General features: G+C 55.1%; 1 protein-coding gene across 1 annotated transcript; it reads left to right on the plus strand.

The window, feature by feature from the left end:
- Positions 1 to 3,838: 3,838 nt before the first annotated feature.
- On the plus strand, positions 3,839 to 14,429 carry Isg20 (interferon stimulated exonuclease gene 20). The gene is made up of 3 exons (XM_010621043.1): positions 3,839 to 4,284; positions 11,711 to 11,911; positions 13,668 to 14,429. Exons 1-3 carry the CDS (start codon positions 4,057 to 4,059, stop codon positions 13,782 to 13,784), a joined length of 546 nt encoding a protein of 181 aa, XP_010619345.1. The 5' UTR covers positions 3,839 to 4,056; the 3' UTR covers positions 13,785 to 14,429.
- Positions 14,430 to 14,751: the final 322 nt, after the last annotated feature.

Here is a 14,751-nt window from a genome sequence, read left to right on the forward strand (position 1 = left end):
CCATGAGAGCGGAGTCCGCCAGGTCCCAGAGTGGAGGTGCCCACACGCCACCCTGCTCCTTTTGGGCTGGAGGAAGCTGAAGGAAAAGGCAACTGGCAGCCAGAAGGGGCTTGCCAACATTTGTTGGTTGGGAAGTGAATAAACCCAGGCTTGTGTTCTGAAGCAGTAGTTTTTCTTTAAAAGTACAATTTTAAATTCTTGATTTCCTGGTCTCCGTTCTACCTAATTTTATTTCTTCTGTCCTGCCTCCCTCCAAGCTGACAGGAATGTTCAAATTCAAGTCAGCGCTCTGGCATCAAGATGTAAATTGCAGGCCCATTGTGAATGTATGAAGCAATAACTCCTATCTCCCCAGCCACCTTTTTACTTTTGTGATTCTATGTGTTTGAGTAGATAAACTTTCTTTTCTTTTTCTTTTTTTTTGTTTTGTTAGGATCTAGATCTAGAACTTGTAATCTTCCTGCTTCAGCCTCCCAAGTGCTGACATTACAGGCTTGGACTACTTTGCCTGGCAGACTCAAACTATTTTCGTGACTGGTCTGTTTCACTTAGTGTAGTGTCCCCAAGGCCCATCCATGTCCTAGCATGCGTCACTTTCCTCTCGGGTTGGTGTCACCAGGCAGCACTGGGGTCACTTTCCCCTCTTGGATGTTGTGAATAATGCAGCTGTGGTCATGGGGCGTGCAGATGCCCCTTTGAGACCCTGCTTTCCGATCTGTAGTTTGCAATTCAGCGGTACAGGTGTACATTTCAGGGGGGACAGGTCCAGCTGGGAAAGCTGAGCTGGGAGGGGCAGGGTGCCGCCAAGGAAGTGGGGGAGGCTCTGACCCTCTGTTAAGCGTTGTCTTGCTCCGTTTTGTGTACTATGATAAAATGCCCAAAACTGGGTGCTTTAGAAAGGAGAGGGGCTTATTTAGCTCACAGTTGCAGAGATTCAAAAGAATGGCATTGGCCTCTGCTTGCTCTGCAGGGGGCCTTGTGGGAGATGGGGGCACAGTGGCCTGTGGAAGAAGAGACCCCTAGCAGAGAGGAAGCAGGATAGTGACCTGAAAGCCAAACTCACTTTATAACAACCCATTTTTGCAATACCATCGAGTCCCAAAAGACACAGAGCTCTCAGGAGGCGGCATTAGCCTGCTCACTTGGGTGGTGACCCCACACTTACTACCTCCCATTAAGCAACCTTAACACCACCACACTGGGGACCAGGCTGCCAGCATGTGACCCTTTGGGGACACACTCAAACCATGTCCACACTGCAGCATGAGTTGTCTGCTTGGCAGGTACCAGGGGATCCTCCTGGTGGGGATTTGAGGGGCTGTCTTCTTGCTGCAGCCGGGACAGGCAGCTCCTCCAACCTCACACAAGAACTGAGTTAAACATGAACGGTGTACAAATAACCATATAAAGATGCTTGACAGCACTGATGGTCAGAGAGATGCAAATCAGACTGTAGTAACCTATCCTGAGAGACTCGCTCTCCAGCTTCACCTGATCCGAGGTTTGTGGGCATGGCCTGTAGATGGGCTCACTTCCCTGCCCGGTGAAGCTGAGAACATTGGGAAAGCCCGTGGCTGAAATCTGCCTTCTTTGGCGCTGTTGGTCACCAGCACTTGAGGCCAACATCACAACACAGTACATTTGAACAAAAGCCAGCCTGGCCCAGGCAGGGTTCAACTGCTGGGGGCCCAGCAGTGAACCTGTCCCGGGGCAAGGAAACAGTGAACCAGTGGGCTGTCCAGGATTTCCCACAGTGCCCACTGCCCTGGGAAGAAGGCCAGGAAAAGGATAAGAGATGCACTTTTACATAGAGAGCTCAAGGTTTGGCCTGAGAGACAGCACAAGTCTGTACCAACAGAAGACAGTGCAGACAGAACAAGGGGTCGGGGTAGCAGAAAAGGCACAGCACATGGCAGGGGCACATAGATCAAACCAGGGTTTCAGAATTTAAAGGACAGGCGCCTCTGCTCAGGTGCCTTCCCCTGAACCCCTAGGTATGATCGGTAGGAATGGCTGACATGATGCTGTTATCTCTCAACACGCATGCTCACCCAAGAATTCACTCTGGTATTGTATGATGTGTAGAGCATATTTATGAAACCTTAATGAGATTGGAGTAGGGTGAAGGCAACTGAAGGTCATGCTAGGCCCTGACAGTGACGGTGAACCCGTTAGGTCCCGTGGGAAATGCAGATACAAACCTCCAATCAGATCTTTAGGGGGTTACATTTTAAACGCACTTAAAGTAACATGATTTTGACACCTGTTTCTGCTGCTTCTCCCCACTAAGTCATTGTACTACACTTGACCTTAGCCAAAGGGCCAAGAAGTGATCCCCCTAAATCACTGTTGTTAGGAGAAAGGAAAAGCATCACAGGTATGAGCTCAACAGGACAGGTTTATTGCAGAACAAACCTGAGAGGGACTGCTCTGGCACTAGAAACCAGACCAGCTGCTCTCCTAAAGGCCATGGGATATTTAGTAGGGTCACAAAGAGGGGAGAGTTCAGTGAAAGGGGGCTGTGGCTCAGAACCAGGCTTGGAAGAGCACAAGTGGTAATGGTTGCCCAAGGACAAAGCCTGGGAAAACATGGGGAGTAGTGGCTTCTATCCATAGCAGGGCAGCTGATCAAGTTAGGAGTCCCCAGGTACAGCTGTGCCGGGAGGGGGCAGTTTAGAGGGGTCTCTGATCAGGATGGTGGTGGCAGTTGGATTCCTTCAAGTGTGACCACTTTTCTGCATTTGAAAAGCAGAAAGTCCCCAGTCTGATGCAGGCAAAAGTCACTCGTTCAGGGTGGGGAACAAAAATTCATTCGTACCCGAGATATTAACCAGCCACACAGCAAAGAGGAATGAAGCCATGTCAGACAGTGCAACATTTGATTTTACTTTGGGAGTCTGCTAAAGTCAGATGTCTTGCTTGGTGAAAACACCACGGATCTAGGGGAAGTTCCCTTCCCAATCGCAAATATTGGTGTCAACGAAAAGCAACCAGTGCAGCAAGATGTGTGCCTGTTTCCTGTGGGTCCAGGTAGGGGGCAAGCATGGGGTGAAGGGCTCGCCTCGTCCCTCCCCACCACAACATTTAAAGCCACTGATTCCACCTCTGACCCAGTGTAACTCATTCATTCATCCACTTTCCATGCCCAGGACAGGGTGACCCTCCTTGGCAGGGCTGGTGGAGGCTCCCCAAGGCCTGCCTCTCCTCATTCCTCTCCTGTCAGAGCCCACGAGGGGCAGCCAGGTCTGTTTCAAGGTGCTCCTGAGCGATGGGGGCCTCCGTGCCTCCTTGCAGGCCCTGGATTGGGGTGGGAGGGGACTGGGCTGCCCCCTCCCACCCCAGGCTCTGCCTTTCCCAATGAATAGCCTCAGTGTCCCAAGAGCAGCTTGCCCTGCCCTGTGAAAGACCTCACGGTATCAGACTGGTAACCCCAGAAGCAGGGAACACTCCCCAGTCTCCATTCCTGGGGATGTTTGTTTTCTGGGTGGAAGGTGAGAAAGCAAAAAAAGATGTCGCAATCCACTCCGACCACATCTGACGCTCACTTCATCGCTCATCGGAGAGGGGAGCACGTGGCGGGGCGGGTGCAGAGGAGGGACACCTGGACTTGGCCACCTTGACTCAGCCTACCTGCTCTCCACCTGCTGCAGGCAGTGGAGATGGAGTAGCCCAGCCCACTGCGGGCCTCCCCGCCCCTGATTTCCCTTGATAACAAATTGGAAACCGAAACCGGGTCGGGATGCCCGGCTCCTAAAGAGAGATGAGTCACTGCTCAGAGCCTTGCAGTGGCTGAGAAGTGGCAGCAGAGAGGCAGAGGCGGAGAGGCAGGCAGGTGAGAGCGGTGACGAGGGAGAGGACCTCCTGGCAGCAGGACCAGCGGCCCTGGGACCCGTGTCCGGGAAGCCGCGCAGGGTGGCAAGAGGCCAGCTTCCCCTGTTACCGGGTGACACTGGAGTCAAAGGGCAGGGCGGGGAGGGTGCAGGCCAGCTGGGTGTAGCCCAGGACACCTGGAGGCTGGCGTGACACTCCCCGCACGTCAGAGGGTTCCCACAGAGCATGGCGGGCAGCCTGGAGGTGGTGGCTATGGACTGCGAGATGGTGGGGCTGGGGCCACTGCAGGAGAGCGGCCTGGCCCGCTGCAGCCTCGTGAGCCTCTCCGGTTCGGTGCTGTATGACAAGTTCATCCGGCCCGAGGGGGTGATCACCGATTACAGGACTCCAGTCAGCGGGGTCACACATCTGCACATGGAGGCGGCCACACCCTTCCCCGAGGCCCGACGAGAGGTGAGTCAAGGGCCAGGGGGCAACAGCGACCCTCTCCCACATCCCCAGCTCCTTCTCTGGGATCTGCGGTCCCCCACCCCTGCCGGGAGAGCCTGAGTTTCCCATCACCAAGATTCACCTCTGGTTTCTGGCAGAGCGGGGAAACTGAGTCCCGCTGGACCCTCCTCACACAGTGAGGAGAGGCTTTTCCCCCATGCTGGGCCTCCACTGGGGAGCCCGTGGCAACAGGCTCCTGGGGGTGAGCAGCTCTGGAGACCAGGCAGAAGCTCCCCAGATTGCGGGACTGAGGGAGGTCTCGCCCCAGGCCCAGGGCAGCCACCCTCTCAGTTTGAAGCCCAAGCTTGAGGCTCCAGGACTTCCCACCCCCTTGCTTTTTTTAGCTTTGGTGATACCAGCTCCACGTATGAGTTTCTGTTTCTCTGAAACAGAAGGGGAAAGCAAAACTCAAAACCACCTAGTGGTTCCCCCAAGTTAGTCACTTCTGGGAAGGTTGAATGGGGCAGGCGAGCTCATTGGTTTCCGTGGGACTTGGGAAGTCCAAGAATACTGTTACTGAGTGTTCCCTCAGGCACACACCCATCGCGTTCCCGGGATCACATAATCACAGTAGCTCCCAGGGACTGAAAGTATTGGAAAGAAAACTGCATCTACACTGAACACGTACAGACACCTGTTTTCGTCCTGTTATTCCCCCAACAACAGTACAACAGCTATTCATATATCACCTACATTTGATCAGATACTGTCAGTTATGAGAGGTGATTTAAAGTGTGTGCAGGATCTATGCAAAGCCATGTATCTTACGGAAGGGACTCGCGTACCTGGGGATTTGGGGATCCTGGAACCCTTGTCTGTTGGCACTGAGCAATGATAGGTATCCGCTATGCCCCTATTGCCAAATAAGTTGCATTTGGAGGTACTAGGGTTGGGATCTCAACAGGGGGATCACCTGAGGACAGAGATCAGGGCATAGAAGAGTAGTCAGGATTCAAACCTGGCATCAGTCCTGCTGGTCCAAGCTGAGGTGTGCTGTGAAATCCACGCTGGATTCCCATACAACACTGTAGTACTTTTTTCATATTGACTATGTATTGAAATGATCATATTTTTGATATATTGGTTAAAGGAAACGCAAATTAATTTTACCTGTCCCTTTTATTTTATTTATTTTTTTCTTATTTTTATTTATTTTATTTATTTATTTATTTTGAGACAGGGTCTCACTATGTAGTTGTGACTGCCCTGAAACTCACTATGTAGCCCAGGCTGGTCTCAAACTCACAGTGATCCTCCTGCCTCAGCCTCCTGAGTGCTGGGATTACAGGTGTGTGTCACCACACCCGGCTGTCCCTTTGAAATTTTAAAAATATATTTATTTAAGGTTTTTTGTTTTAAGATGGGGTTCTACTATGTAGCCCAGGTTGGCCTTGAACTCAAGATCATCCTGCCTCGGCCTCCCAAGTGCTAGGTACAAATATGTGTACCATGTTCAGCTTCCTTTTACTTTTTAAAATAAGGATAGTAAGTGGTTTAAAATCTGTGGCACAATATATTTTCTATTGGATGACAGACACTGTTCTAGAAATATCAAAAGGATAATAGTGGGGCCCGGGGAAAGAGCACAGCAAATCAGTATGGTTCTAGAAAGACATGTGTGGCTAGTGACATTTGAAAAGAGTTGGGGAAAAGGATGTGTATGTAATTTAGTAAGCTGTCAGGAGCCATTGAAGATTCTTGAGCAAGAGCATGGCAGGATGAAAATCAGTTCTGAGAAAACCAGGAGTTATTGGAGGGGATACATGGGAGTGAGGGAAGGGTTGGAGAAGAGACACCAGGAAGAGCAGGGAAACAGAAAAGAAGAGGGCTGCAAGGTGTCCCCTATCTAAGGTCCCACTGAAGAGCCTGGGTGGACAATATGTCCCCATCCTTCCTCCTGTCCCTGCTTCTCTCCCATCAAAGTGACACGAGTTGGCAGAAGAGCCCAGAAAGCAGAGAAAGGCCTCACATTCCCTGGCCAGACACAGAGGGCTGGAAACCGCGAATCCCTGACATCCTGAGCACCGGCCTGGCACCTTGCTCGGTCTCCTCTCCCAGTTAGGAACCGTGCTGAGCCTCAGGCCTCAGGTGCACGGGTCACAGAGCCCGGCCCAAGGTGGCCACCAGCCCCTCTCCAGAACCACATCCGGGCTTTGCAGGGCCTGCTCTGTCACCGCCTGGTCTGTGGCAATGGGGCAGGAGGTCCCGGAACTTCGGCCTGCAATGTGGCCTCAGGCGGGCAGACGAGGGACACACAGAGCAAGGGCAGCGGCCTTGAGAGGGCTGTCCCGCTGCTCCTGTGTTTCCTGCCCGCTGCCCTGTGCTGCTGGCTGCCGGCCTCCCACTCTAGGGCCCGAGTGGCGTCCAGGCCAGCGCAGACCCTGGCTGCCGTCAGTCACATGTGTGGGTGATCAATAAAAGAGGGGAAAGTCCAATTTTTTAAAAAAGTACTACAGTAGAAGACACATTGCCAGTCACCCTCCTCAGAATCCTCCTCCTCACTTTGAACACATTTACCCATCATCCTCGCCCCTTCCCGAAGCAGTGCTGGAAGTCCGCCTCCGTGAGTGTCTTTAGCTGTGCGCGTGTGGCTGCCCTGATGTCCTGAGTCAAGTCAAAATGTTTACCTTTCATAGCCATTTTGACTTTGGGGAAGAGTCAGAAGTCACACAGTGCCAGATCCGGTGAATAAGGTGGATCGGGACACATCGTCGTGTCTTTAGGAGGCGGCTTTCTGTTGGGTGGCCCTCAGCAGCAGCATTCAGTGTGTTCGAATCACGCCTCATAAAGACACTCAGGAAAGAGGACCTCCGGGTCTGCTTCAGGAAGTGGCAGGAATGATGGTTTCAGAGTGCCTGAGGTGAGGGGGACGCATGGCGATGTATGTTCTACCGTAAGACATCTTTTAATTTAAATTCTCACCATATACTTGATCCCCTCTTGGGCCTCCCACTGTTCCCTGATCGCTCAGGTGCCCTGGCCCAGGACTCTGCACCCCCCCACGTGCTATTCCTGCCTCTACTGAGTTCTCCCACCACCCACCCCTGGCTGCAGCCTCCCCAGTCTGAGCATCCTCCAGCCCTGCCCCTACCAGCCCCACATGGAAGGAGTCTGATGGGTGCTGTCCCTTCCCTGTCCCCGTCCTTGTCCCTCACACTGGCCTCTCTAACCCCTCCCTTCTGCCCATGCACTTTGCAGCTTGCCTGTCCCCACACACATCTGTCTCTTTCCCTATCTCCTGCCACTTCCTGTTTCTGCACCCAGGCTGGGGGCTGGGCATGGCACTCAGCGGGCCTGAGTGTGTGGGAGGGGAGTTGAGCCGTTCTCCTAAGTACAGAAGGGTTCAGGCAGCCAAGTGCGGCAAAGCCACCTCTGCTCTCCTGCTGGCTTTTGCTGTCACCCTTTGTCCAGCGGCCCAGGCACGTGCAGCTCTGGGGCATGGAGCGAGCGCACTGACTGAACCCAGTCCCGCTCCAACTCTGCCTCGATTGCGCTGAGTCCTCTGGCCCATTGCTGCCCCTCTCTGTGCCCCTCAGTAGATTCCTCTGCAATACAAGGATGACACAGCATCACGTGTTTTTACCCTGAGGGCCTCCAGCGATGTCCAGAGGACAGTGACTTCCCTAAGGACCCTCAGGAAGCTGTGATAGAAGTCAGGGCTGATTTAGAGCTCCCCCCCCCCGGATGAGTGTGTGGGAGGGGAGTTGAGCCGTTCTCCTAAGTACAGAAGGGTTCAGGCAGCCAAGTGCGGCAAAGCCACCTCTGCTCTCCTGCTGGCTTTTGCTGTCACCCTTTGTCCAGCGGCCCAGGCACGTGCAGCTCTGGGGCATGGAGCGAGCGCACTGACTGAACCCAGTCCCGCTCCAACTCTGCCTCGATTGCGCTGAGTCCTCTGGCCCATTGCTGCCCCTCTCTGTGCCCCTCAGTAGATTCCTCTGCAATACAAGGATGACACAGCATCACGTGTTTTTACCCTGAGGGCCTCCAGCGATGTCCAGAGGACAGTGACTTCCCTAAGGACCCTCAGGAAGCTGTGATAGAAGTCAGGGCTGATTTAGAGCCCCCCCCCCCCGGAGGTAGTGTTTGATAGTGTGTCACCCATGTTCGCATGTTAAAACTCCTTACGCCAGCCGGGTGCCTGCCCCACAAAGCCTGTGGTTTTGGCTGAGTGCCGTGCAGAGAGGCCTCTCGAGCTTGTGACGACGGGAGTGGCTTTCACATGGGTCAGAATGTCCCGCTGGGGCTCCGCCACCTGGCAGGTCCCGCTGGGGCTGGGCCAGAGGGAAGAGGAATTCACCGTCTAGATAACCCCAGGCTGGATGGCACAGGTGGGAGCGGGGGCAGCCAGAGCGCATGGCAGGGGACCGGAGGAAAGAGGTTGACGGTAGGGGGCTGGGTCCTCTGCACCCCTTCCGCAGTCGGTCAGATCGTAGGCTGAGCCCCTCTTGTGTGCCGTCACAGCCCCAGAAGTGTGCCCCACCCTGGAGTTGTCAGAGGCGCTACTGATGCCTCCACAGTGACAGGGTCCTGTGGATCTGGGCGCTGCCGGGTGGCCTGCACAAGCCCCCAGCCCGTCCTCTGGTCCTGTTCCTCCTTTGAAATGGAACGAAGAATAGTCTGTGGGAGGAGCCTCCTGGCCAGGCAAGCCCAGCCCTGGCCCTGCACCGGCTGATAAGGGGGAGTGGTGAGTGTCTGGCCTCGGCTCTTTCCAGGAATCCGAGAGTCTCTCCTCCGTGTTGAAGCCTGGCACACCAGCCACATGATAGGTCCCAAGGCCAGCAGGTCACACAGCCGGAGGCCCCGCCTGCTGCTGGCACCTTCCCAGCTCTGCCTAGGAAAGGGAGCAGTGCCCTGGCTGCTGATGGGCCTCTCAGGTCCCACCAGTCAAAGCCTGAACCTTATAAATGTGAACATGGAGGCCCAGAGAGGGTCCTCGACACCCTGAGGCCACACAGCAAGTCCAGTGTTCTTTCCCGTCCAGACCTACGGAGTCATCTCTCTCCCCAGATATTCTCTTCTTTCCTTTCTTCCTCTGCCTTCTTCTGCCTTTTGTTTTGTCTTATTTTACTGATATTTTTCCTCATTGAGATTATTGGTACATTTTAGGAATACAGTACCGTTACCTTCATCACTGGGATCCTGTACCTCTACATGACAGGTCTTGGTTCTCATTTTTCCCCTTGTCCCTCCCCTCCCTTCACCCCCTCCTCCCCTCCCCATTTACAAACACTTTATTTCCATTTCATTTTCTCACATTTTTTTCTTTTCCCTTATTCCCTTTCCCCTACCCTTCCCACCTTCCCTACACCTTTAGCCCTTTTCTTCCTACTTCACATGGTCAATTATATCATTAGGCTCTTATGTACTATTATAGTTCTTCACACCAGAGAAACTACTTGGTATTTTCTTGTTTTGTCTTATGCCGAGTCCCGTGATGCCCAATGCAGGGCTGTCCCCTCTCCCTGAGTCTGGGGTTCAGGAAGTGATGAATTTCCCAGGAATCCACAGGCACGATGACTCGGCCCTCTATGTCTGGGACCAGCAATGGCTGTCCCTGGAATGGTGGGTTAGTTCTTCAGGACTTGGTGTGAACTGGGCCCGAGCCAAGCTCCTAGATGAGAAAAGTGGGTCACACTGATCAGAAACAGAAAGGATATTATCAAGAACAGACACATGGCCATGACCTCCACCTCCACAGTGTCCCCTGTGGCCCTCCTTCCCTCCATACTGAGGTCCTCCTGAGCCGCGGCATGGAGGCTGTATGCCCCCAGGCCAGCAGCATCCCACTGCCTGTTAGGAACACAGAATCCTGGGCCAGGCGTGGTAGCCCGTGCCCGAAACCCCAGCGCTCTAGAAGGCTGAGGCAGGAGGATCAAAAGTTCAAGACCAGCCTGGGCAATTTGGCAAGACCCTGTGAGAAGGGCCGAGGATACTGAGGATACAGCTTAGTGACAGAGTGCTTGCCTAGCATATGCAGGCTCCTAGGTTCAATCCCCAGTACCAGAAAGAGAAAAGAAAGAAGGAGAAGAAAGAGAGAGCTATCCCAGGTAGAAATGCCATGAGTGGCCCTGCGGCCCAGGCCTGGTACCACCACCCCGCTCTGCCCCCCAGAACTGCCTTTGTCATCCTCTCCAGCGGCAGCCAAGTTAGTGCTGACTGGGGTGTGGCTGGTGTGCAGGATGCAGGCCACATGGGCAAGGCAGCCAGAGGGGAACATGTGCAGGATGCTGATAAGGGGGTGCTCTAGGCCTGTCCCCCACACCTGGGCCCATGTGACAGTAACAAGCGGTGCTTGGAAAACTGGCTCTGCCACCATCCAGCGGCGTGACTGTCCCAGCTCTGTAATGGTGCTCAGCAAATCACCCAGAGTTGGTGGTTCCACAATGTCAATATTGATTCGCTCGGGCACCTGCAGGCGGGGCGGTGAGGACAGAGCGCGAGCTGAGGGATCTTGGAGGCCGGGCCAGAGTCCTAAGCAAGTTCCCTCTGCCCCCCGTCTGGTGGCAGGTCCTGGGTTCCTTGGGTTTGCCTCTGTCTCTGGGTGGCCTCTTCCCACCATCTCTACAGCTGGTGGCCTTGGAGTGACTGGGCCTCTTCCATGTCGGTTCAAGGCTCCTACGGTTCTAGCCCTCGAGAGAAGTCAGGAGTCACACAAGCCACCTCAGATGCCTGGGGAGGGATTAGACTCCATCTTTTTTTACATATGAAGCTTACTTTAAAAATCATCAGAGGGACTTTAGGCAAATCCCTGTGCATCCATTTTTCCTTTGTAGAGTTTGGTTCAATGCAGCAACTGTCCTAGCTGAGTTAGTTTGCTATGGCTGCTAAACAAACCCACTTAATGGTTTCAAACGACACACATTTATGAACTTACAGTTTTGTAGTTCCAAAGTCTAACATGGTCCCACTGGGCCAACACCGGGGCGTCTGCAGGGCTGGTTCCTCTGGAAGCCCAGGGGGGAAGCCACCTCCTGGACCTTCAGCTTCTAGGAGCTTCCTGGCACCTTGACCTTGGCCCCTTCCTCCAATTTCAAAGCCAGCAACAGCTCACGCGTTCTCACATGGACTTGCTCTGACCTTTGAGACCACCCCGCTAATCCAGGTCAGAGTGCTCCTCTGTCACGGAGCCCGTCGCAGGCTCAGGGTCGCGGCCCAGGAGGTCATTATCCTGCAGCTGCGGCCGCACTGTACAGAGGTCTGCGGGACACGGGGTCCCTGTGTGGGCTGGCACGGGAAGCGGTCAGTAGGCCACGGAGGGGTCCGGGGACTCTGGGCACGATGCAGCCCAGGTCATACGGCAAGCTGAGGCGGGCTCCTCTGCCGGTCCCGGCCCCACCGGAGGCCCTGTGGGACCCCGTGGACACGTGCAGGGTGCGCGTCTTCCCGGCAGATACTGCAGCTCCTGAAAGGCAAGCTGGTGGTGGGTCACGACCTAAAGCACGACTTCAAGGCGCTGAAGGAGGACATGAACAGCTACGCCATCTACGACACGTCCACCGACTGGGTGCTGTGGCGCGAGGCCAACCTGGAGCACTGTAATCGCGTGTCCCTGCGGGTGCTGTGCGAGCGGCTCCTGCACAAGCGCATCCAGGTGAGGGCTGCCTCCTCCTCCGCCCTCCCCACCCCTTCCCCGCCCCTTCCTCTCGCCTCCCCCTCCCACTGCCTGCCTTCCCCCCTGCCCTCCCCAGGGGCACCAGGACAGGTCAGCCAGCTCGCCTGGGGCTGCTCCTACTCCTGCCTCTCCCTCCAGGACTCTGAACTTGTCCCATGGCTTAGGGGCAGATTGCTCCTTTCACTCCCAAGAGGCCCTGTGCCTGTGGGGTGGGGGGTATCTTAGCTCGGGCCTCCCAAAGACAAGTATGGGGTTTGCAAGGTGACCCCGGGGCCCCCTGGTACAGTAAGCAGGGGCAGTACCCAGTACAGGTTTGTTGTCTGTGGTTAAATCAAGCCAGTTACCCTGTGGGTATGAAGCTGTTTCTAGTGCAGAATCATAGGACACGTTGACACATGCATGTACTCTAGCACTCTGGGAGGCTGAGGCAGGAGGATTGCAAGTTCTAGCTCAGCCTGAGTAACTTAGCAACTTAGTGAGATCTTTTCTCAAAATAAAAAATTTTAAAAAGCTGAGGATGCAGCTCATTGCAGAGGCCCAGTACACTAAGGGAAGATGAACCCTGGGAGGTGTTGCTGCTCTGCCCCCACAGTAGGTGCCAGGGCACTGGATACTTACAGCACCACTGCACTCACTGGCAGACACTGGATTCTGCGTGTCTGGCCACCCGGGGGGAAAGCCTCCGGTCAGCAGCTTAGTGAGCACCAACTCCATGCCAGGGGCTGGGGATCCAGGCATGAGGGACCTGCCCAGCCCAGAGAAGCGGGAGGCCAGGAGCAGACATCCACACAGGCAGGCAGGATGGCCAGGTGTGAGGGAGGCAGTGGCCCAGGGCGGGGCAGGGCAAGGAGGCCACTGTGGGCTGAGGGAGGCCAGGCGAGCTCGGCCAGGTGCAGCAGCCCCACAAGGCCCCGCCACTGGGTCCTCACCAGGACCCCAGGACCAGGCGGGAAGTATGGACAGAGGTGAGGCTGACCCCAGGGGACACAGGCCTCTCTATGCAGCAGCAATCCCAGCTCTGCAGCCTTCACCTTGTGCATGAGCCTCAGTTTCACCATCCATGAAATGGGAGAACCCTCCCATCCAGCCAAAGCTGAAGAGGTCACATGAGCCTGGTGCCGGCACAGAGATGGCGAATGGCAGTCTCCTCTGTCTCCAACAGATCCAGTGGCCTCTGACTTCCACTAGCACCTTGGCCCTATAAAGTGCAGCCTCCCCCGAGTGGCGTTCATGGCCTTTGCTGAGGGCCCTGGATCACCTCCCCACTGTCTACCCAGAACTCTGATTTTAGCAGCACCCACACTTCGCGCTTCCCCAGTGCTTGCACCCCTCAGGGTACCAGATTCTTGGGGTGTCTCATTCCATCTTCCACAGCAGGTTTCACAGGCCCTGGCCTCAACTTGCTGATGTCCCTGCCTTCCGGAGCAGCCCTTCCCACGCCCCTGACTGGAGACCCTTGCTCCATCCTGGTGCCCCAGCTCCCCTCAGAGCAGCTGCTGTGTGCCTGGCTGCACCCCCATCCCACAGAGGGCCTGTGCGGGGGGCCCAGCCTCATTCTTAGGATGTGGGATTTTGTGCCTGGCCTCGCTCTTCCATACCCATGGAGTCGGAGGCCTGAGGAGGCTCCAGCCCACCGACCCACCTTTCGAACGGGGAAATCGAGGGTGAGCAGGCCCTGAGCCTCTGGATTCAGCCAGCTCCCAGCCCCACCTTGTATCTGTCTGTTTATCTGCAGAACAACCTGTTGGGACACAGCTCTGTGGAAGACGCAAAGGCCACTATGGAGCTCTACCGGCTCTCGCAGCGGATCCGAGCCCGCCAGGGGCTGCCCCGCCTGGCAGGGTCGGACTGAAATGACCTAGGCCCACTCAGCTCCAGGACCACAGGCTCCCTCCACAGTGGCAGCAGCTCCCCTAAGAGCTTTTGGAAGATGCATTCCTACTAGTAAAAAAGTTCTCTATCTTGTCTTCCTTCCCCCTCCGAGCTGGGTGAGCCATGCACAGGACCCAGGCTGTGTGTCACATGCTGCGAGGGGTGGTGCCCGTATCCTCCTGGTGGGCGGGGCCACTTCCTGAACACCTTGACCCTGGGGAGTCCACCGAGCTACCTGGGAGTCCAGGTGACAAGTGGCTTCATGGCTCCCTCCGCCCCCCTTTTCCTGTAGCATTTATGTCCGGAAGGGAGGCACTATTTCCTGGAATGGCACCCTGCTCTGGGATCCATCTCTCTCATGAGGCCAGGGCCATAGTACTTGTGAGCTTCGAAGCAAAGGTATCACGCTAGCTGTAAATTGAGGATAAAGATAGTGAACTCTGAGTCCTGTCCTGGCTGAAGCATCCACCAAAGTCAGTCACTATTGTTATCCCCTGACCACCTGCAGATCTGTACTCTACCCTGAGGGCCCAGCTGGAAGACAAGATTTGGCCTCATTAGAATCAACTGTAGGATTGGGAGGACTACTGGGGGTTGTACCCGGGGCCTTCACACTGAGTTACATCCCCAGCCCTTTTTTATTTTTAAATTTGAGCAGGTCTTGCTAAGTCACTAAGGTGTTCTGGATCATCTTGAACTTGCCATCTTCCTGCCTCAGCCTCCTATAGTTGCTGGGCTTACAGGTGTGTGTCTCCACACATGACTGAAATCATTGTCGTCATTTTAATCTATGCCCGGTCTGGCTGTAACTGGCCACCAGGTGGCGCCCTCGCACCATCTGTCCCTCTGGCGGCCTCAGGCAGAAACCGCTGCCCTAAATTTAAAAAGGTCAGAGGGAGCTGGATAGTAGCGCTGCGGGCCTATTATGAGTGAGGAAGGAAGTCTGA

Source organism: Fukomys damarensis, unplaced genomic scaffold, assembly GCF_012274545.1.
Source record: "Fukomys damarensis isolate Sample0158 unplaced genomic scaffold, DMR_v1.0_HiC HiC_scaffold_7, whole genome shotgun sequence".
In the NCBI taxonomy this organism is placed as follows: domain Eukaryota; kingdom Metazoa; phylum Chordata; class Mammalia; order Rodentia; family Bathyergidae; genus Fukomys; species Fukomys damarensis.

Coding starts and splice junctions, on each gene's coding strand:
- Isg20 (XM_010621043.1), top strand. CDS start 4,057: ATGGCGGGCAGCCTGGAGGTGGTGGCTATGGACTGCGAGATGGTGGGG. Junction 4,285..11,710: donor TCCCCGAGGCCCGACGAGAG/GTGAGTCAAGGG, acceptor TCTTCCCGGCAG/ATACTGCAGCTCCTGAAAGG. Junction 11,912..13,667: donor TCCTGCACAAGCGCATCCAG/GTGAGGGCTGCC, acceptor GTTTATCTGCAG/AACAACCTGTTGGGACACAG.